This window comes from Brachypodium distachyon, chromosome 4 (genome assembly GCF_000005505.3).
Source record: "Brachypodium distachyon strain Bd21 chromosome 4, Brachypodium_distachyon_v3.0, whole genome shotgun sequence".
NCBI lineage: Eukaryota > Viridiplantae > Streptophyta > Magnoliopsida > Poales > Poaceae > Brachypodium > Brachypodium distachyon.
In genome coordinates this window covers 33,754,780-33,778,050 of record NC_016134.3, presented here as the reverse complement: position 1 = coordinate 33,778,050, position 23,271 = coordinate 33,754,780, and the positions used below count along the sequence as shown (strand labels likewise).

General features: G+C 43.4%; 3 protein-coding genes and 1 non-coding gene across 10 annotated transcripts; 2 read left to right on the top strand and 2 right to left on the bottom strand.

The window, feature by feature from the left end:
• Window positions 1–1,189: 1,189 nt before the first annotated feature.
• LOC100829744 (cell division cycle 20.2, cofactor of APC complex) lies at window positions 1,190–6,008 on the bottom strand. Of its 6 annotated transcripts, none has more exons than XR_002965917.1 (7): window positions 5,853–5,990; window positions 5,597–5,769; window positions 3,909–4,187; window positions 3,512–3,781; window positions 2,816–3,406; window positions 2,500–2,724; window positions 1,190–1,523 (listed from the first exon to the last, which is right to left on the bottom strand). XR_002965917.1 is itself a non-coding variant. In XM_003577962.4 (5 exons), the coding sequence occupies exons 1-5, from the start codon at window positions 5,747–5,749 to the stop codon at window positions 2,590–2,592; spliced, it is 1,428 nt and encodes a 475-aa protein (XP_003578010.1). In that variant the 5' UTR covers window positions 5,750–6,008; the 3' UTR covers window positions 2,352–2,589. The 6 variants fall into 6 exon arrangements, 1 of the variants encoding a protein (XP_003578010.1); XR_002965919.1 differs by lacking the exon at window positions 5,853–5,990 and adding an exon at window positions 4,266–4,371 and having other exon boundaries at window positions 1,195–1,523; window positions 5,597–5,725; XR_001407560.2 differs by lacking the exon at window positions 5,853–5,990 and adding an exon at window positions 4,266–4,408 and having other exon boundaries at window positions 1,195–1,523; window positions 5,597–5,698.
• A 3,457-nt stretch (window positions 6,009–9,465) lies between these two features.
• Window positions 9,466–13,330, top strand: LOC100843697. 2 transcript variants are annotated; one of them, XM_003576393.4, is made up of 3 exons: window positions 9,466–9,606; window positions 9,730–12,111; window positions 12,446–13,330. In XM_003576393.4, exons 2-3 carry the CDS (start codon window positions 9,743–9,745, stop codon window positions 12,981–12,983), a joined length of 2,907 nt encoding a protein of 968 aa, XP_003576441.1. In that variant the 5' UTR covers window positions 9,466–9,606; window positions 9,730–9,742; the 3' UTR covers window positions 12,984–13,330. The 2 variants fall into 2 exon arrangements, with proteins under 2 accessions (XP_003576441.1, XP_024319121.1); XM_024463353.1 differs by having other exon boundaries at window positions 9,730–11,777; window positions 12,446–12,619.
• A 1,762-nt stretch (window positions 13,331–15,092) lies between these two features.
• Window positions 15,093–20,436, top strand: LOC104584660. The gene is made up of 5 exons (XM_014902991.2): window positions 15,093–15,252; window positions 15,355–17,272; window positions 17,583–18,179; window positions 18,274–18,443; window positions 18,544–20,436. The coding sequence occupies exon 2, from the start codon at window positions 15,368–15,370 to the stop codon at window positions 16,394–16,396; it is 1,029 nt and encodes a 342-aa protein (XP_014758477.1). The 5' UTR covers window positions 15,093–15,252; window positions 15,355–15,367; the 3' UTR covers window positions 16,397–17,272; window positions 17,583–18,179; window positions 18,274–18,443; window positions 18,544–20,436.
• Window positions 20,437–22,565: 2,129 nt separating this feature from the next.
• Window positions 22,566–22,638, bottom strand: TRNAF-GAA. The gene has a single exon. It is a non-coding gene; the product is annotated as a tRNA-Phe (tRNA).
• Window positions 22,639–23,271: the final 633 nt, after the last annotated feature.

Below are 23,271 nucleotides of genomic sequence, written 5' to 3'. Positions count from 1 at the left end.
TGCTGACGGTCTCGCCGGACTCGCTGTCAGAGTCGCTGCTGCTTGAGTCTGAACCAGAATCGCTGCTGCTGATTACATCTTCTTGTCCAAGATTCTTCGGCATCGGCATGAGCACCGGTGAGGCGGCGTCGCCGCAGACGTCCACGTACTCGTCTTCGTCGACGGCGAACTGCAGCGGCGCCGGCGCGATGGACATGGGGGAGACCCCACCGACGATGTCGATCTCCTCGTCCTCCTCCGCGATCTTTGTCACGGGAATCTTCTTTGGCGCCTGATCTGAGGGCTGGATCGTCACGGGAAGAGGAGGAGACGCCTTCCTCTTCTTGGCCGGCTCCGCTCGCTGGATCGCGGGAGCCGACGAGGGAGGAATCGCCTTCTTGAGGAGTCGACGGACCGCGACGAGCTCCGACTGGAACCGCTGCCCAAGGACCTCCCGCACCTCCGTCTCCACGTCGAGCGTGGCGAAAGCGCGCTGCTTCCGGCTGGACGCGGAGGGCTCGCGGCAGGCGGCGGGCTTCATTTGCCGGCGCCGGCCGGGAAGAAATCGATGAAGGATGTAAAGGAACTCTAGCTAGGTCTCTGATCGAAGGGGGAGCAGAGATCGAAACTTGAGGATGGGGAGAGACGGGGGTGATCTGTGGGATTGCAGAGGCGGGCAACAAGGCAGGTCCGCCTTTTATGCTGGATTGGTGGGTTGGAAACCGTGTTCGTCTCGGTGTCTTAATTACACCGAGATGGAACAGCGGCTGGCGACTCTCCAAGCTGAGACTCGGATTCCATTATATATGGAAAGCACGCGGGGAAACTGAAACAATTAATGTGTGTACCACGCGGGGAAACTGAAACGAACATATGTGTGGGTGCTATCCATGGTAACTACTAGTAGCTTGTTGCCCATGTTTGAGCAATGTTTTTTTTTTTTTGAGAGATCATGTTTGAGCAATGTGGTGACCATATAGTTGTATGCTTTGCTTTAGTGTACAAAAATAAACCAAAAAACAGAATCAATGATTCCCTTTTAGTAGGATCCAAAATGTTTAAAATTACGAGCACATATCGTATTGATCATCTCAAATACTCGCTCTGTCCTTTTATAGTGTGTGCTCGTGCATTTCAAAATTTTACTTTGCAATTCTTCCAATAATACGTGTTATGTGGCATACAAATTACACCATTCAATTTTTTTTAATACAAATACAATCACATAATTTTTGTGTAACACAAACTACATGTTATTGATCCAATTAGCTGTCAAAGTCAAATCTCAAAACACGTGTCCGGCCACTGTAGGATGGAGGGAGTATTATATATTCTCAACTAAGGAAACGGAAGAATGGCAAACTTCGGTTGTACAACAACGAAACATCATCCAGACAAGAGTTAAACTTTACATATTATCTACATCTGAAGCTCACATCCTGAGGTACCGCAGCACTAGCAGGCGAAAGATGTATCCAGAGGTTCATGATCGTCAGAACTCTACAAATGGACAGTCAGTTCCACATGGCCCTACTACTGTCATCCTGTAAAGGCAATAAAAAACATGATTTGACATCATATAGTTCTCTTGTAGCCAAACATAACTGTGGATCAAAATACCTTATAGACTCTAGTTAAATTAACACAGATCGATTACGATGAAAGAACTAATCAAGTATGATTTATTACTCTGAAAAGAATGAAAACTGAAAACAGCAAGCACATGGAGAAAAAGCTAAATGATTTATTTGAAGCCATCGTCATTACTTATGGCAATTCCACTATTCCGATGAAAAGAAATGCAGATGAGAAAACAAATGCCATTTTCTGAAGGTGACAATATTACACTATAATGGCATTTCAGACATTTCAAATTTCACCAGTCAAATGTGAAAAGACAAATTGATGTTGCACATAATAGTTGCAGGTATGCAGTAATAGATGGGAGTATCAATCTTAATCATGATAAACTTCTTGAACAAAACAATGTTTACTTTGCGTATCAGTATCAACATTAACATTGAGACTGCAAAGAAGCATCAACAACTGATGGTTGTGCCCTTAGAGCTAAATCTGATACGAGAATAAGGCTTTTCAGATGTAAGGGAAAAACATATCGATCCTAACATACATCTTTAAAAATAAACCTATATTCTATAATAACCTACAAGGTATGAGATGCACAGGCTTTCACAGAAAACTAAGTTCAATTGTGGGTAGAAACAAACATAGTTGCGAACACCACAACAGTAAATAGACATCAAAGGCATATGAGAACGTCAGCAGTTGAAGGAGGAAACAAAGAGGCAGACATGGTGATTATGAAAACACAGTAAAACTTAATCGATCCTTTTTGAGAAACAGGAATGGGATTAATCAAAGTAAAGAAGGTAAATGATAATTTAGTTCTGCAGTATCCATAGTATGACAGTGATATAGAAAGCACGCATCCTAACCATCAGATCGGATTGTTATAATTCAAAATTGGTCAATTCCCTCATGATATGGATGAAAAAGTACCAGAGAATATATGTACATCTTTTTGTAAGCTTCTCTATAGCATTTGGCAATTTGCTGCCCACAATCCAAGTCAAATTCATTGTACACACTTCATCTGATATGGCTGAAACTATTAAACATTCCACTGTTGACTGCAGGTTTCAGTGCTTGAGGAGTTCCAAATACATTCCAGAACCTCAGTGTCTCATCTGCTGCAACAGAGGCTACCGTGGATCCATCAGGGCTCTGCAACAAAAACAAAGTATAACAAGGAATCATCTATCAACAGCAAAGCAAGTAATCATCATCGCTATACTGTTCTAACAGAGAGAAATACCTGTGCCAAGCAAAGGACACGAGAAGTGTGGCCATTGAGTTCGGCCAATTTAACCATCGATGGGTACTTCCATAATGTAAGTGGATTTTGCACAAATCCACAAGCACTTAACAGCTCCTTTTCATTCTTATTCCAGAGTAGTGCACATACCTGGCCCCCAGTATCAACAGAATTCAGACATAGACCGGTGTGTGTGTTCCAGAATTTGATGCATCGATCGTTTCCACCACCACCAGATGCAAGTAAATTGCTCTGGAATGGGCACCAGGCAAGAGCTTTCACTGCAGCCAAGTGGTCACTAAACCTATGAAGCCACCGACTATAACCCAGCGATGGATTAGAAGATGCCATTGATGCATCCCATATGTGCACCAGGTTATCGTTGCCGCCACTTGCCAATTGCTGACAAGATCCTGACCATCTCAGGCCGCATACCTCTGCCGCATGCCCCCGGTATGTCTGAACAATATGGGATCTCATCCTGACATCGTTGTTCACGATCTTGCCATCCATTCCACCAGTTGTCAGGATGCTATTGTTCCAAGCCAGTGAAGCAACCCTTGATTGATGGACGCCTTGGAGTTTTCTCATCTGCAAAATTAATGAGATATATTTGAATCAGTATGAGCAGATCTGATTGCACTACAGAACTAGTGTCTACATGACGTTTTTTTTAGAAAAGTTCAGATAACTAACCAAGCGATTAGAGCTCGTGTCCCAGAGCTGGATGTCAGAAGAGTTAAGGCCAACGGCAATGTGCTGCCCGTCACAAGCCCAGCTAACGCTAGTTATGGGACCATGATCATTGTCAATAGTCACAAGTTCAGAAGTAGAACTATCAGCTGAATTCCACAAGTACAAGGTATTCTCGAGTGCAATGGACAACACATTTTTGCTTCCCCAGTCCAACAGGTTAAGATAGTAATCATCAACCACTCCAGGGGCATCTAAGGTCCTCTCAGCAAACTGAATGAAAAAAAAAAGCAATGTAAGAATGATGCAACTAGCAAAACGAAGCCTCTCCTACAGTTTTCAGTCAAAAATACTACTTGTCTGAAGAACCAGAAGATGCACAACAGAGAAATTCACAAACCTGGGGAATCTTTCTGCGCTGTTTAGCAGGCTTGGTCTGATTGGAAGTCAGAGTCTCAACTAAAATCTGTGGCAGCATCCCTTCATGTTCTGGTGGTTTGTTCCTGAAAGCGAGAATCCTGGTTCTGCTGCTCAGGATTTTCTCAGCAAGAAGCCTCCTGTATGCTTCTTTAGCTGGTGATACCTTGACTTCATTTTCTTGGTCCTTCTTAGGTTCAGTGAGGAGGTAATATGCCATGTCCATGTCCATTGCTGACCTATCTGGTATGAATCTGTCACCCTGTCATTACACAGAACCGTAAACAAATCAGACATGTTTATTTGAATAAATATTTAATGTTGGGTCAGAGAAAGTTACCCCGCAAGGCTAAGGGCCATTACACCCTCTATAATATTTCAGTGATGTGCTCGTTGGAAGTTCAAGTTGGTACATAAAGGAGGCATCCCAAGGAAACAAGGGAGTCCTTACATGATATTACGGAACATCATGAATAGTTTTTCCTTGATAGTTGTTGCAGACAATTGAAATGTGAATATAGAACAATTTATACTGATACAAATGTGAAGTAACAATCTCAGAGGAAGAACTGTGAAGGAAAATAAATAAGAACAGTGCGTTCAACATAAAAGTGCAGTAACATACGGAGTATTTACTAAAGCAGACCAAAATAAATATTATGTAAAATGTATGCATAAAATTCAACAAATACCACGAGTGAGAAACTAAAAACAGCCAATCCATGTTTAAAATGTAGAGCACATGAGATAGCAAGAACTGCAGTAAACTGAGGGAACTGGCACAGAAAATGCAATTCTGAGATGTCAACAGCAAATTAAAGTTTATGATGGATAGTTCATTCGCAACTGAATGTACAATCAATGGCCGAAGAAAGCATTGGTATGTGTAACGTCCTGCGATCAACTATTCATACACATTCAATAGATTATTGTGGATAACACTAACAATAATGAGACCTAGAAGGAAATATTCAATTTTAAATACGGGCAAAACACCAAATGGGGCTAACGAAAACTAGGAAAAAAAATCAAGAAATCATGCTGGACTTTAAAAATATGCCGAGCTTTGAAAATTTTAAGTCGCAATGCTTCGTGTCTCACATTCAGGAAGTATTAATCCTTTCAACAAAAGCACCGAGCAGGAACTGTATAATCACCAATAGCTTGGTTCAAAAGGACGAATCAAACTTCTCACGGATGCAGCACTAGTGTGATGATACTATGTTTAACCAGTTAGACCATCTTACAATCAACATTATAAATCTTACGATCAACTCCTAACCCATAACAGAAAAACAAAGTTTCTTGAAATTTAGAACTGCTAGCTCAGCCATAGCTGGGATGCAATCACATATTTCGTAAACACAAATTTCATTAATCAACACAATACAGCCAAGTTTTAGCGACTAATCAGGCCATTTGTTCTAGCAATATCAAGAACCGGTAAATAATGAAGAACTGGAACACGAGGTCGTATTTCTTTCAGAAATTGCCAAATATTTCGTTAATAACTACTTAAGCATGGATAACTGGGGCGCGGGCGCGGGCACGTGTTCCGTTCAAGAACGAGCGAGTGCACCGAATCCCTCAAGGAATCCAACAAACAAAGCAACCAAGGACCAGGCGGACTGGGGGAGAAGCCAAGAAAAGGGGGTTTTCGTGGCAACTCACGTAGTATTTCGCAGACGGGTTGTTTGAGTTGGAGCAGAGGGACGGCATGTACGGTCTCCTCGCGCCGGCCACCTCCAGTGGCACCAGCGGCCGCAGCTCGAGCCGGCGGCGTTTCGGCGTCGAGGCCGCCGAACCGGAGCCCGCCGCCTCCATGGGCGAGGGACCAAAAAAACCTAATGAGAAATCCCCCGAAAGATCAGACAACCACAGCGAGAAATGCAAGAATCAACGGAAGGAGATGTTGAGAGGTCCGGGCCTGCTGGAATTCGGAGGCGATCGATGTGGATTGCGAATTCGCTGAGCAAGGAGGATCTTTTTTCTTTCCTTGGACTAGTTACAAGACACGGAGGATTGCGCCGAGAGGATTCGGAGGATTTGGGGTGTTCAATGTTGGAAAACGTCCGACAGATTTGGTTGGGGTTATTCTAGGGATGTGAAGGGGATGCGTGTCCCTTCGAATTCGAAGAGGGGCCCAACGGCTAGTTCACGCTTCCGTACTCCGTATACCTGCCGCTTCCTATTCTTGCCTCAAAATATACTCCCTCTGTCCGCGAATTTCAAGAAAAATAAATACTACCTTCGTCCAACAATACGAGTCATATTAGGATTCGCTTGACCAAATCTTTAACCACAAATTACTTCATGAATGTGTGACTAATGTGATCAAAATCATAACCATAAGCAAATATTTTTGAGGAGAAACATAATGGATATGAATTTAGGTCATATAATTATATATTAATAGAGTAATTTGTGGTTAAAGCATTGGTCAAAGGAAAGCTAATACGCCCCATATTGTTGGACGGAGGGAGTAGTGTGATGGAAAATGTATTAGGAAGTACCAACTATCATTTCTCTTCTTTAATTATCCTATCTCCAATGAACTAATGAGCAGAGATGTAACATGATGATCCTGAGGGTATCTTTTGACCCTCCTTTTCAAACAAATGAACTAGTTTTTTAAAAAGTTGTGTCGTTTTAAAATTTTAATTCATTTCGTTGAATTAAATATGGTCAAAGGGTACCTGAGGGTCACAATTTTGCAGCTCTACTAATGAGAGAGAATCAATTTTTCTTAGTCTACAGTGTTTTGGAAGGAGAGACGCACACTCTTTTGTGGACAAATTTTAAACCCAACGTACACTGACAATTAATATGGATCGGAGAGTAGTATATTATTTGTGTTCACAATTTTGATTGCACATGAGAAATTTAGCTTTTCGAGCAACATACCCGTGTGTCGCTACGAATAAAACAAATTAGTCGTTATAGCTAAATTAGACTAAAAAATCATTATTACTTTCTCCATCCCAAAATAAGTGTAGATTTTTTTTTCAAAATTAGCGAATGTGCACAATGAATGCCACGTGTCTAGATACGTAGTTATTTAGATAAATTTGACACTTATTTTTAGGACGGAGTATATATTAATGGCGTTTGTTGATAATTTTATCCAACTTTGGTGGCAAACATCATTATCACATCAGCCTATTGCAATAGATTTATTGTTTATATTAAAAAAGAGTTGAGAATTAAGGAGGTGAAGTACCGCCGCCACCGATTACTTATTTTATAATAGTAAAGGTTAATAGCATACTAATCGTCACTTAATCTACTCAACATAAAAGAGACTCATTAAATCAATTGTCGTCCTTCTTTGGTTAGGCTTGAATGTGACTTGGGTCTTTTGCTCATGCAGCATGTAATAATATCAAGTCAAAAACCAAAAGTCAAAGTCACATTTAATCCGAACCAAACAGGCCTATGTCTACCGTATACGGCATGGGTGGCCCGGTCCGAAGCCCGAAGCCCGAAGCCCGACGTATCGGGCTGGGCTCGGACCTCACTTTCCAGTCCCAAGCCCAGCCCGAAAGCCCAAAAAAGCCCGAAATGACTAAAAACAGGTATTTTTAGGAAAAATAGGTATAAAAATCATTTATTTATTCCGAAAATAATTATTTTAAAGCTTAAATGCCATATTTTTGGGGTTTCGGGCCGGGCCGGGCTCGGGCTTCAGGTTTACCATCGGGCTTTTATGAAGCCCGGCCCAAACTTGGCCCGGCCCGGGGTTTGCCCAGGTATACTCTACCGCATTGCTATGGATTTGATGATTCATCCATGCTACAAATAAACATTTCTAGTTTTTACTATTTAACTATTTCATTTGGTGTAATTTAATTGGATAATGCAAGCCTTAACCAACAATTATTCTCCATAGGTGATACATAATCACATTCATTAGCAAGTATTTTTTTTAACACGGGTATAATGATATCAATTTTGGGTCACATCAGTTGCATATATAAAAAGTACTATCTCTCCCTCCATGTTTGCAAGGTCTCTCTGTATTTTTTTTCCCAAAAATATAAGGACACATTCTTTTCCATCCTTTCCCATTGAATTAATGGTCCATCCATATCGCACTCAACTGAAACTGAAAAAAACTAGTCACTTTTAAGCCCCACCAATAAATTACTATTGCACAAAATGTGTAATACAAAGCAAAATGTGCAATTGCACAAAAATATGCTACAAACATAAACAAAAAAGTGCCATTGCACAAAATGGTGCCATTATGATGAATAAAAAACTATGAAAATAAAAGGTATATAGCAAATAACAAGAATAAAAAATCACTAAAAATTCACAAGAAGTATCTGGAACTAAAAAAATGGTTAAAGTACCATATCATAGAAGTGACAATTTTTTTTACAAAAAAACATGCTTTTAACACAATTGAACAATGATTTTTTTTAAATAGACACTTACGTTTTTTTTTTCTTTTTGACACGCTTGCTGTTTCCTATGAATGATTTCATTTACACCTTGTTTATCAAAATTGGTCGTGGATTGGGATCATAGGATTTACAAAGTTGACCTATTGTTTGGATCATTGCATTTACAAAATCCACTTGTTGAGTTGGAGCACACAAAATACTTGTATTCACCGACTAAATTAAGCTTTATAAGAGAAACAAGCGGAGCGATTCCATACTCGTTTTCGTAATGCATTCATTTCGTTCTCTTCCTCTGTTTCTCTTTTTGTAACCTATGAACTTGGCATCTAAACTTGGAGGCTATAAACAAAGAGTGAAGTTTAAGCAACATTCTTTCACTAAAAAAAATGAGTAAGTGTGCATTACCACAATTGACCGATTGATAATAGGTGAATTTTTGTAAATCGAGTGATCCAAACAACCCGTATTCAATCTTATATCGATTCAGACAAATTCTAATGAAAAAATGTTGGCGTCACCACGACAAAAACCAGATCTTGGCATGACGGAGTACTTATCTAGAAAGTTGCGGACCTACCAAACAATATACATAGACTCCAAAGACTAAGCAAAATGTCCTCCGCTTTCTCCGTAACTACATCTGAAATGCCACCGCTTCAAATTAAACCATCACGCCCCATCTTGAATCCCCTGATCGCCCTTCCCCTTTTCTCCCTCCCTCCCTCCCCCCCTCTCTCTCTCTCCGCCCCCCTTTGATGCCACCTCCCTAAACCATCATGTCCCTTCACGATTCCTCCAATCTTCCCCGCTCCCCCTCTCTCCATCATGGCGGACCTCCTTTTCCTGATTTCTCCCTCCATCGGTTAGGGTTTGCCCGCTGCCACCTCCAACTCTAATGCCGTCGCCCCGCCGTCCCGAACTATCACGACATTCCGCTTCGCCCTCTCCTCGGGCTTGCCCACCTCTGCTTCAACAACCACCCTCGGTCGGTTAGGATTTGCCTGCCGCCACCGCCCTCGGCCGGTTAGGTTTGCCCACCGCTCCCCCCTTCCCTCCCTCATATTTTTATTTCCCACGTCCGTCCTGAATTCTTTTCCAGACCATCCGACCTTTCATATTTACGTGTATTCCCTTTCTGAACCGCCCAGTTAGTCGTTACCAGTAATTCCGGAACCTTTCTGCTCCACTTCCCCTTGAAGGCTTTGAAGTCACTCACCAGCCATCGCTATCCCCCTCGCCTCGCCGTCTCCGCGGCCCGTTTGCGCGCGCGAGGTGAGTGCCTCATTGCGCGGCAGTTCGTTGGACCATAGATGCATGGACGCGCTGAATCCCGAATTTTAGGGTTCCTTTTCGGATCTATTTAACGGTGTGTTTAATTTCGATCTGGTTTTGTAGGGTTCGTGCACCGATGGTGGGGCTGGAGCTGCGGGTGCCTCACGAGGCCAATCGCTCCTGGCCGCCTCGCTGCGGCCGCTTGCCCGCTGCAGCAGAGGATGGCGACAGTGCGGAGGGCGCCGCCGGTGGCCTCGTCGAGGGAAGTGAGGAGGAGGCTGCTGGCAACGCGGGAGTTCCCCCTGTGTCGTGCAGTGGCGGCCTCCCGCACACCCCGCCTCAGCCGCAGCCAGAGACATTGGTGGAGGAGAGGGAAGAGGGTGGCGATGGTGATGTGTGCTCCTCGGATGGTCAATTTGTCAGGGATTGCGTGGACAGGAGAGGCAGAACGGGTGATGGTGAGTTGGAGAAGATGGAGGAGAATGGGGGCAGAGAGAAGAGGTGGTTGACCTCCGCTGTGAATCCGCCTCCCAAGAGAAGGATGGTCTCCGCCATTCGCAGATTTCCACGTGGCTCTCCGAGGTATGCTGTTGTCGACACCAGCATTGGTTGCTGGAGGAATGCTGTTACCAACACCAGCACTGGGGGCGAGGAGGGATATGTATTTGAGGCCACACCAATCAGTTTCGCTAGTGGGGGTGTCTCTGCAGAGGATGCCTCACACATGGTTACAACTTCTTCGATTTTGAGGCGAGATGTATCTAATGATGAAATGCAAGGCAAAAGAGAAGAAGTTGGAGGAGCTACCGAGGCACACAATCATAAGATTCAAGAGTCTAGTGTTGGCAAAAGTTTTGTTCTAGATGATTTTGCACAAGATCAAGATGACAATGATCATCCACAAAATGATGTTACAAAAGGTTCACCAAGACATGGTTTTGCTGAGAAGATCGACGAGACAAGAACATTACATGAACGGAAGCCCATATCACTAATAGCAGCGGATGGTGACGTGAGAAGCAAATGGAACGGAAGGTTGCGGAAAGGTATTCCATCGACTTATGTGACAGATCCTGTTAATGTGAAGACAAAGGGCAAGAGACTAAGGAATCCGAAGATGAATGTGGCATTGCTAGATGATGCAGGAGTCGTTGAGGAGTGCACGGTGAGAAATGATACTTCAAGCACTCCGAGAGGTGTGACGCACTCAAATATTAACGTGAAGCAACACATGGTGACTCGTAAGTTAAAGCGTGATGGCATCGGCAAGGAACCTTTGAATACGTCTCGTAAGGAGTCTAAGTGTGTAAATCATGTTGTGACTGGTCAAATTGAAGAAAATAATGACGCGGGGCTTAGTAATGTCAAGATAATTGTACAAGCACTAATGGCTCCAGATAAATGCCCATGGAGACAAGGAAAGAAGTCTCTTGCGGGTGTTTCCCGGTCTCTTGCTCGTGGGGATGACGTGAAAATAAAAAATGCTGCTCCAAGGAATGAATTGCCCTCCAAAGTGACCCCTTCTACATTGACTAGGCATGAGACAAGAGAGGACAGATATTCCTCCTTCGAAGATAACGAAAACTCTACGGCAGTAGTTGCGCATGAAAAAAATAACAAATTATGTGTCACCCTCCCATCGTGTGTCGCTTTCGTGGATGAGAGTGTTGATGCCCAAAGCAAAGTTACAAAGATGGATGAGAGTACACCATCGCATGAACGGAAGCACGTACCACGATTAGCGGGGGACGGTGATGCGAGAAGCAAATGTGAAGGAAGCTTGCTAGAAGGTACTTCGGAGTTTCATGTGAGGGATCTTGTTGATGTAAGGACAAAAGGCAAGAAATTAGAGAGTGTTAATATGAACGTGACATTGCTAGATGATTTTGAAGATGACATGATGAGATACAAGACTCCAAGCACTCAGAGAGGCGTGACCTGCTCAACTATTAACGTGAAGCAACGTGTGGTTGCTCACGATTTAAAATTTGATGGCATCGACAAGGATCCTTTGAATAGGTTTGCTAAGGAGTCCAAGTCTGGAAATCACCTTGCGGTTCATCAAACTGAAAAAAATGATGATGTGGGTCTTGTTACTAAGAAGATAATTGTACTAGCATTGATGGCTCCAGACAAATGCCCATGGACGCAAGGAAAGAAGTCTATTGCTGGTATTTCTCGGTCTCTTACTCATAGGAATAAGTCCCGGACAGTTCGTGAAGGTCTTTGTTTGCCTGATATATCTCAAGGAAAAGAGAGCATTCCGATATGTGTGTTCAACACAATTGATGAAATGCAGCCAGTGCCATTTAAGTACATCACCAAAGTCATATTTCCACCTTCATATGTGAAAGCACCTCCAAAAGGCTGTGACTGCACTAATGGTTGCTCGGATTCTAGTAGATGTGCTTGTGCTGTGAAAAATGGAGGAGAACTTCCATTCAATTTCGATAGTGAAATTGTTTATACAGAGCCTGTCATATACGAGTGTGGCCCATCGTGCAGGTAGGTTGTTCAATAGCTAGCTTAAAACAAAATAGCATAACCAAGCTAGGCAAGAATTACTGATTTTAGAGTTCGGTTTATTATAATAGTAGACAATATTTCGTACTGCCACTGAAACTTTTATGCAATGTTATACTTAGTCTGATATCATAGATTCAGACCGGCATCCAGTAGCAGTAAAATATGAGAAATGGCTCATGAGACAAAACTTGTTCACCTGAAGTTGGCTTTCACAGAAAAATTATTCTTTCACATATTTAACAATTAGGTTAAACTGAAATTGCAAATTTGGTTTGAAATGGGGAGCTAACCAAATGGTCAAAATTGCATGCAGGTGCCCGCCAACATGCCACAATAGGGTGAGCCAGCATGGTCCCAAAATTCCGCTAGAAATATTTAAGACGGGGAAGACAGGTTGGGGTGTAAGATCCCCCAGTTTTATCTCTTCAGGCAGTTTTATATGTGAGTATGTAGGTGAGCTATTGCAAGAGAATGATGCTGAAAAGACAGAGAATGATGAGTACCTGTTTGATATTGGTCGTGACAGTGACGATGAAGAAGGTTTACAATCTTCTACCTCTGAGACAATGGATGATAATGTAGGCTATACAATAGATGCTGCAAAGTGCGGTAATGTTGGAAGATTCATCAACCATAGCTGCTCTCCAAACCTGCATGCACAGGATGTTCTCTGGGACCATGATGACAAGAGGATGCCGCACGTTATGCTTTTCGCTGAAAAGAATATTCCTCCACTACAAGAGCTAACTTATGATTATAATTATAATATAGGTCTAGTCCGGAAGAATGGCACGGAGAAAGTAAAGAAATGCTTTTGTGGTTCATCCAAGTGTCGTCTCAGGCTTTACTAAGGCATATTGGTGACTGGTGATGGTAATGGTCATCAATGAAATGGAAAGAGGTCCTGTCAGCCCAGTACTCCTTCATTTTACTCGTCTATGAATTATTACCGCATTTGAAGAGCATGTGAGCTTCGTTAGCTCACTGCTTATTTCTGTGTGAAACTTTGATCACAAGTAATGGTGAAACCTCCAGAGAAGTTGTACCTTTTTTTCGTTTTCTTTTCTGAAACAAAATTGTACTGGGCACACCATGCGGTTTGGTTGTAGTTCCTTTTTAAAAACCAGTTTTGCAGAATCAGGCATGTTTGTTTCAATCTTTCACATGAATCTGAAGGATGCAAATGTACAGTGATTAATTTGAACTTGCGGCACCATTCCCTGTTTTGAAAAATTAGCACAAACTCTTTTTCATCATGTTTGAATCTATTTAACCCACAGTCAAATAGTATGTGTGAAATACTTCACAAATAAGTGAACGTGGACGGTGGATCTTTTGATGTCAGTTTAATACACACTTATTTCAGTTCAACACATGTAAATTGTACTGAAATGAAAAGGTTCACATTAGTGACCACTGTACAAATCATAATCTTATATATGAGGAAATTACAATGAGGCTAATTATTGCTTTTTTCATCTTCAATTTTTTTGTCACTCTCGAGCGGACAAGGTTGTATTGTTTGCTGTAAAGCGAGAGCTTCGCTGTAGCCACAAGGTCAGAAGGAAAATTAGTTAGCCAAACAAGAAAATAAGCTAAAGATGTTTGAGAAAACGGGATTATCATAATACACTGTAATACCAAACACATCCTTAGAGTAGCTGTTTCTAGTCTCTAAATATCCACAAAGTGGTCATCTTTTGCGTTTTCGCTACGATCTAAAAATAGTTCCATTTGGGAGAGAGGAATTGAAAGAAAGGATATTATTGCAGTTTGACGGATGAACAATCTCTCACAGCAAATTCTTACACCCAAGCAGGGGTTTGACTTTTCGTTATCAAAATGTCATCTCTGTTACTCTTGTGGAGCTCGGCTGATTTCGAGAAACCATTTACGCTATGTAGGAATGTACAAAATCACTAATGTGGCTGACACACTAATTGAGCAATTATATATGTAATTTCACATAATCAATCACGTTTAGCAAGCATTTTTTTTCTTCCAGAAATGCCGTTGATGCAAGATCAACCGAAATCCCCTTCCTCTAATGTGATTGCATATTTGTGTTCAATAAAAGCTTGGACATACCACTGTGAGCTATCAGTAAGTAGTATCTTGATCATGGCTTTGCACCCACATCTACTCCGGAGTAGTACTGAGTGGATAGCTTTGTGTCTTTACCAAATCAATCACAGTTATACGACACATACCGATAGTTGATATTGATTTCCTGCATTGTTAGATGCCCTTATTTTTTTATTTTATTTTTGAAGGAAGATGTCCTTATTGTTTGTATAGTTATCATCATTCCTGATACTGAAAGCAAACGTCATCCCAGTGTTAGGCTTGAACATCTGCACCGATCGATTTGCACAATGGTTCTCATTGACTCCTCAAAAACATCTGGTAATGCACTCCTACAAAAACAGAGATAGCTAAATTTAAAATAAACATGGGTCTTTTATGAATGTGTCAAATTACCTACCAGTTAAGTGTCTTTTTTCAAATAATTGTCATAATATCAAGATCCTGTTTGCATGAAAATCTAGATGGCATGGGTTTCCTATGAATGTGTCAAATTATCTACAAGCTCGTGTTCACGTGGCTAGATGAATTTTGTCGTCAATGTTTTCCGGTTATATTATTCAATGTTTGCATGAAAATCTTGGACACATGAAGCAAAGCGGAGTGGAGTGGGGGCAACTGTGCACCAGTGACGAAGAAAAGAAAACAAGGAGACGTGTGATTTTTTTAAAAAAAGTAGGAAGACTTGTAATGGTTTGCTTGTATTTTGTTGATTTATAGCAACAAACGGGTATCGTACTAGTTAATCGTATTTTATGACAGATCTAATGAACTTAATAATTTGATATTTTTTTATGGTCAGATAAATTTTATCCTTTTATCTGTTTGAAAGTTAAATTTTTATACTCCGTACGTTTGTACATTATAGAACGGAGCGGCTGGAAACCTTTTTGGCATGGGAATTCAACGAACGCTCAAATTATAGGCAGGCATATCCGTCCGGAGGCGAGCTATAGCCGCTATCTTCTCCCGTCGTCTCTTCTTCTCCCGCCGCCTGCAGGCTGCAGCCGCCGCTCGTCTGCGCGACTGCGCGAGGTGAGTGCGTCGCCTCCTTTATTGTAACGATTTTGGATTTATAGGGTTTAGTTCTTCTCTCTTTTTGGTCGATTAACAGTGTTTCGATCTGGATTTGTGTAGGTTCAGTGTCCCGATGGCGGGGGTGGGGGCTTGCGGGGCGAGGTCGAGGAGGGTCTCCGCCCAGCGCTCCTGGCCTCATGGCTGCGGCCGCTTCCCCGCCGTCCCAGGGGTCGTCGCGGCGGCCTTCCACCCGGCCGTTTCCTCGGCGGCGTGCAATGGTGGCCTCCCGCGCGCCCGACCTAAGCCGCAGCCAGAGAGCGCGGTTGAGGAAGGAGACAAGATGAATGAGGGCGGAGAGGCGCAAGCGCCCGGCAATGTCGATGTTCGCACCTGGGATGGTCAGGTAGAGAGCAGGGCTTTGCCGCCGGCGTACGCTGCCTTGCAGAGTTGTGCTGTTGCTGCTGCTAATGCTTCCATGGAGAATGGCGGGTTTGTGGCGGATTCGTTTCTGTTGGATAGGAAGGGAGGCCGAGAAAGTAGTCAATTCGTAGCAGACGTAGAGGTTATTGGCGGTCGGTACCGCAGGGAGATGAGAAGCCGAGCAGGTGATGGCAAGTTGGTAAGGATAGACCATGGGGGCAGAGAGAAGAGGTGGTTGATGTCCGTTGTGAATCCCCCTCCCAAGAGGAGGGAGGTCTCGGCCATGCGCAGATTTCCACGTGGCTGCTGGAGAGCTGCTGCTATCGGCGCCGGCATTGGAGGTGACGATGGGTATGTATCCGAAGCCACACCGATCAGTTTTGAGCTTGACTGGGAGAGTGGTCAATCTGTAAGGGACTTGGAGGTTATTAGTGGGGATGATGGCAGGGAGACAGGAAGCAGAAAGGGTGACGGTGAGTTGACGAGGAAAGAGGATGGAGCCAAAAAGAAGAGGTGGTTGACATCCACTGTAAATCTTCCTCCCAAGAGGAGAGCAGTCTCAGCCATGCGCAGATTTCCACTCGGCTGTGGGAGGCCTGCGGTTAGCAGCACCGGCATGGGAGGTGAGGAGGGCTTGGTATCGGAAGCCACACCGATCAGTTTCGCTACTAACCATGCATCTGTGGTGGATGCCTTGCCCACAGTTCCAACTTCATGTCATGGTGCTTCTTTAATGTTATAAGGGGAGATGCATCTAATGAGGAAATGCAAATCAAAGGAGAAGAGGTTGAAAGAGCTACTGAAGCACGCAATTGTAAGATCCAGGAGTCTGAAGTCGTCAACCATGCTGTAGATGATTTTGCAGGAGGCCTCCTCGGTAGTGACCATCTACAACATGGTGTTAAAAAAAGATATACCAAGACATCGTTCCACTAAGAAAATGGATGAGTGAAGACTGAAGACGGAAGTGTGCACCATTAGTAGCAGGGAGTGGTGATGTGAGAAGCAAATGCGAAGGAAGCTTGAGACAAGGTACTCCGAGGATTCATGCTAGTGGTCTTGTTAATGTGAAGACAAAAGTCAAGAGACCAAAGAGTGTCAAGATGAATGTGACTTTGCTAGATGACGTAGGGGTCTTTCAGGAGGGCACGATGAGAAGCAAGACTTCAAGCACTCAGAGAGCCATGATACGCTCAGCTAAACGCGAAGCAATGCATGGTTGCTCGTAATGTTAAGTGTGATGGCATCGGCATGGACCTTTTGAATAGGTATGCTAGAGGGTCGAAGTGTAGGAAACACTTTGTGATCGATCAAATTGAAGAAAATGATGATGCAGACCTTACTACTGACAGGACAATTGTACAAGCATTGATGGCTCCAGACAAATGCCCATGGACATAAGGAAGCGTTAAAAGTTGTTGAGATATCTCACGATGTGAAGAATTGCCCCTCTCCCCCCGAAATGACCTGCCTTTAAGTCCACACGTGGTTAAGGTGAGGAGGCGACAAGGAAATTGAAGGTCCGTGAAGGTCTTTGTTTGCCTGATATATATCAAGGAAAAGAGAGCATTCCCATGTGTTTTGATAAACACAACTGATAACATGCAGCCAATGCTGAGTAAGTATACTACTACCAAAGTCATATATTGTTTTCTTAAAGACCTCCAAAAGGTTGTGACAACATCATTGCACTAACAGTTCATTGGACTATTAGATGTACTTGTGCTGTGAAAAATGGAGGAGAAATTCCATTCAATTTGAACAGCTGAGTTGTTTTATGCAAAGCCTCTCAGATCCTGATGGCTGTGAAATCTTAGAAATGGCTGATGGAAAAAAAGTGCTCATTTGCATTAGACAATCAGGTTAAACTGAATTTTCAAATTCATTACAAAAATAGTGAGCTAACCACATTGTTAAACTGCATGCAGATGCCCCCTGATATGGCAGCATGGTGCTAAAATTCTGCTGGAAATATTCAAGACGGTTTGCAGGTGAGCTATTACAAGAGTCAGAAGCAGAGAAGTCAGAGAATGATGAAGATGAGGAGCATCGAAGGGGCTTGAATCCTTGATTCCACCTTTGATATTTGCTGTTACCATGAAGATGGTAAACATCGAAGGGTCTTGAGTCCTTGATTCCACCTTTGATATTTGCAACATGCAGTTACGTTGGAAGATTCAATATCCATAGCTGCTTTGTAAACCAGTATGCACACTGCACATGATGTTCTCTGGGGAGTCGGGGACCGTGGTAATAAGACATGCCAAACGTTATGCGTTTCTCTGAAAAGAATATTTTCGACTACAAGAGCGAACTTATGATTATAATTGTAAAATAGGTGATGTCCACTATAATGGCAAGGTGGTAAAAGATTGCTTTTATAGTTTGTCCAAGTGCCGTGTCAGGCATTACTAAGGTATTCGTAGCTGGTGACGGTTATGTTCATATTTCAGAGGAATGGAGTCCTGTCAGCACAGTGCTCCTTGGTTTTACTCTTAAGGTCACCCTGCACTCTCGCCGATGATGTATGTATTTTCTTGGGACCTACAATTGAATTGTAATTCCATTTAAAAAATCAGACGAGCTGTGTTAGCTGACTGTTTTTGTCTTGTGTGACAGATTTTGAAGAAGTAATGATGAAGCAACCAGTTACATTCCACTGTTATTTCCTTTCAGTTACGAATTGTACTGGTTATAGCATGAGGTTTAACTGTAACTGCCACCAGCGCCAGGGTCCCTCCCTCTCTCTGAATGCTCAGGACACCGGTTATCGGCATGCTCTCATAGTAGTACGCTCACTCAATATCTTTTGTCCTTTGATCATTATCATCAGGTGACGAGAAATCAGCATACTTTATTTAGCACACTGATTCTTGTTTTGTTTTGTAGATGAAAAGTTAGTTTGATGGTCGTGAAGAAATAAATGACCTGGAGCATATGTTGTGCCGTTGTGGGCAGCTGTCGGCACTGTCGTCCTCAGCCTTCAGGAAGAGCCCAACATATGACACTGGAAGCTCGTCCGGCTGATCAGATTCTTTAGCAACGCCAAGGCTCTCTCCCTCTCTCTGGAAGCTCCCTCCCTCTCTCTGAATGCTCAGAACGATTAATTGGATGCATGCTGTCATTGGGCATCCGGTGTTTCCCATTAGACGAGTTCGGCAAAATCAAGCAACATTGTTCTGTTTTTCCTTCCCGCCTTTTCTGTCCACGAAGTATGTACAGTAAGTCAGTAACTAGTAAAGATTTCTATCTAGGATGCTTCCAGTTGCATGTTAAAATCTTCTTGAATCTTGATTGCAATTCTCTGCAGTCAGCATGTTATTGGAAATGGCATCTCCATCTCTGTTTCTCCTTCGGGGAGATCGGGCAACTTCGAGACAACCATTTACGCATGGCAACACATGTAAAAACAAACAACGTGACTAAAATTTATCTTATATTGCACTTGCTGAATCACGTTTAACATACATTTCGCAGAATTACATGCCTTTTGAAAGGCATCAAGAACATAATCAGGTTTGGCATCTTGCTAGCTTGGTTAGTGTTAAAACGTTCTTCTCGATAGCAAATTGGCAGCAGTCAGAATGTTACTGAAAATGGCATCTCTGTTTCTCCATTTGGGAGATCAGACAAAATTGAGACAACCATTAATTCACGCATGGCAAGACATGTAAAAACAGAAGATGTACAATAACTGATTTATCTTATATATCACATGTAAAAACAGAAGATGACAATCATGTTGTTGTTTGACCACTGTTCAACTGCCATCATTTTTACACCTAATGACCAGATTATTTTATCTTAGTTGCCATGTTGTATATAGTCGGTTGCCATGATGTTTAACAATCACTCAATTGCCATATTTTTTACAGGTACTGACCAGATTAGTTGATCCTACTTGCCCCATTGTTTTACAAGAGCTCAACCGCCATATTTTACCTCAAATGACCATATTATTTGATTCTAATTGTCATGTTCTTTTCACCGTTCAATTGCCATATATCTTTATCCCCAATGACCAAATTATTTGATCATAGTGGCCATATTGTTTACCATCGCTCAATTGCCACATTTCCTACACCTAGTGACCAAATTATTTGATCCTAGTTGCCATGTTATTTTTATCACCGCTCAATTGCCATATTTTTTATTCCTAGTGACTAGATTATTTGATCCTAATTGTCATGTTATTTTACCATCGCTGCGATTGCCATATTTTTAGTCTAGTGACCAGATTATTTGATCATAATTGCCATATTTTCTTTAGCATCGCCCAATTGCCATATTGTGTACACCTAGTGACCAGATTATATGATTCTAATTGCCATGTTCTTTTATCACCACTCAATTGTCATATTTTTTTTACGTCTATTGACCATATTATTTGATGTTAATTGCCATGTTATTTTACCACCGCTCAATTGCCATATTTTTTATCCTTAATGACTAGATTAGTTGATCCTAGTTGCCATGTTATTTTACCGTTGCTCAATTGCCATAATTTTTGTCCCTAACGACCAGATTATTGATCTCAGTTGCCATGTTGTTTTACCACTGCTGAATTCCACACTCAGCTTTGTGACAGTTTCAAGAATGTCCGTTAAATTATATGGTGACGACATTAAGAGACATTGGACTGATCAATATAATGGGTTGTCAATGGAGATAGGATTGTGGTAGTGGCAGTGCAATGACGGCAAGATGTGAATGTGTATTTGTATAGATTGTAAATTATGACTTGGTCCTGATTTGGTGGTGTTATGTTATGATTTTGTTGTAGATTTTGTCATGCGTGTAATGTAGTTGTATGTACTACTTTTAGGGTTGAAGTGCTGGTCGGAGCGATGTGTGAAAATGATTTAATCAGTATCTGGACCTGTTGTCGGATGCATTAGTCACTATGTATGGGAGAGCGATTTAATATGTATGGGTCAAGCTCTATTTGTCGAAAGAATTAAGCTAATTGAAAACAATAAAGCCAATCCATTCCCAGCGTGAGAGCGCGCGGTACGGCAGCTGGCAGGAGGCGTAAAGCCAATCCATTCCTCTAGGTCCTCTTCTTGGAAGAAGCTCGTCTGCTGCTGCAGGTGGTGGTGGTGGTCGTCGTCCTTGAGGAAGAGGCCAAGAGGGCGCAAGAAGCTGCGCGAGCCGACCATGTACTGATCTTGAGGCCGAGCAAGGCCGAAGAACTCCAGGTCGATTTGATCAATGCTGTTGCTGGGCATGGCCGCCCTCTCCGTCTCGAGCACCTCCTGACGGGCCTTCTCCCTCCGCTGCCTTTGCAGGGACTCCTTTGCACGCGCGATCAGGTCGGTTATTGGCGGCTTGGCGGCGCGTTCTGCCGGTGCCGGACATGGACTGATGCTGACGCTCTCGTTTGAATCTCCGTCGGAATCGCTGCTGCTGCTTGAGTCGCTGCCGGAGCTGCTGCTGCTGCTTGAGTCTGAATCAGAATCGCTTGAATCGCTTGAGCTAGCAGGGCTGCTTGAGTCTTGATTCTTCGGCATCGGTGAGGCGTCGCCGCAGATGTCCACGAACACCTCCTCTTCCTCGTCGAGCTGCGCCGGTGCCGGCGCGATCTTTAACGGGGAGACACCACCAAGGATGTCAACATCTTCGTCTTCTTCCTCGGCCATCGATTTGCTGCTTTCTTGGCGCGATCCTTTCCTCTCTCGAGCGAACTTGTCCACGTACATCTGCAACTCGGCGAGGGCGGCGTCTTGGACGGCGTGGATATCGATCTCCATTTCGCCGCCGTGGATGCCGCGGCTGTTCTTCTTCAAGAGCTCGATGATGTGATGGGGGAGTTCCGCCGCTAGCTCGGCCAGGTCGGCAGCCAGCTGCTCCCTCTCACCCGCCGTCATCTTCTTGGGCGCCTCTGCGCGCTGGATCAATGGAGCAGGAGACGCCTTCCTCTTCTTGGCCGGTGGCTCCGCGGCCAAGAAACCAGGAGCCAACGAGGGAGGAATCGCCTTCTTGAGGAGTCGACGGACCGCGACGAGCTCCGACTGGAACCGCTGCCCAAGGACCTCCCGCGCGCGCACCGCCGTCTTCTTGCCGACGGTCAAGGGCTCCAGCTTCTTTCCGTCAACTGCGCCGCACGACGTCGGCACGGCGCGCTTCCGCCTGAGCACGGAAAAGGGCTCCTCTCTGTGCGCGATGATCTCCATGGGCAAAGGCCGGGGAGCAGATCGAGGACGCGGAGGCTCAACCTAGTAGATTGGAAAGGCGAGAGGAGTCGAGATGGAAGGAAATCTCGGTGGAAAATTGCAGGAGGGCGCGGGGCAAGGGCGCGTCGATGGCACATAAAAAAAAGGCGCGTCGATGGCAGATCGATTTCCAACGTATGAGGACTCAACTCGGACTGCAACAACTTTTAATTTCCTTTCTTGGATCTCCTCTGCTGCTCGTAGAGGCGCGCAACGTAACCGTGTCGTCGTCGTAACAGTAACTGCTACAATACAGTAAAAGTTTCCTTTCTGGAATCGGACTGCAACCGATTTTCCTTTCCTTTCCTTTCTCTCCGTGCCGGCGCTGCTCATGGACTCGGGCTGCAATCGCAAATGCCTTGATGACGAACGACATCGGCAGGCGGCGGTTCAGTTAAATCTTGTGAGATTGTGTCTGTGTTTTTTAGATGGGATTCTGTGAGGTTTCATCGGACAACTCGATCCAGTTAATTATGTCTTAATGTAACAACTCGACCCAGTTCACGTCAAGTTCCAAACTGAAACATCTCTAGTCTATTGCTATCTTGTCGCTGGATTCAGTGGGCAAAACAAATATGCTCCGGCAGCTAGCCTGATCAGCAACATACAGAGGCACTGGAAAAGGTGAGCTCAAGCCTCAAGGTCGGCAGTAAGAGCAGAGAAAGGGGAAGATTAAGCTAGAAAGAAAAAAATTATGCTTGCGGTGAGCGTGGATCGAACACGCGACCTTCAGATCTTCAGTCTGACGCTCTCCCAACTGAGCTATCCCCGCTGTACGATCATTAAGTGCTTATGACCTTACTTGGACCTTTATGTTTAATTTGCTAAATCTGTATTAATGCCTTTTTCACAAATTTCGACCTCAGTTGATTTATTCTAGAAATTCCGTGGAAACACATTTCTGTTTGTCAACTTAGGAAACGAACCAAACTTATTTCAATAAGTCTAGAAGCTTATCAACAACAATATATCTATGAGGTCTTTGTATAGTTAATGATGTCCAACCTCGTGTAGCCAGCGCACAAGCTAGTCAGTAGGGCCAGTAGATGAGTACAAGACAGATTAATTTATACTCTAGTCTTTTCCCTGTGAAAATGTTGTAACGACGGCACGCATCTCAAAGCTGAATCGGACGGCTAGATGTGTACACTTACCTGGTTGAACAAGCAGAAAATCCACACTCAATCTTTCTGTAACCTTATGCAGGAACGCGGAATTGTTTTTGCACATGCATAAAAAATAAAAAATAATTAATAAGCCAAAAATTTAAAAGCTTCGGACACCATTATGCATTGTAGCTCAACATTTTTGTAAAATGTCGTCTAACACTAGATTAGTCATACCTTGCAACCTATAGTGGCCAAAAGACCGCATAGTGGACAAGTCTCGTCGGACGGGTTACCCG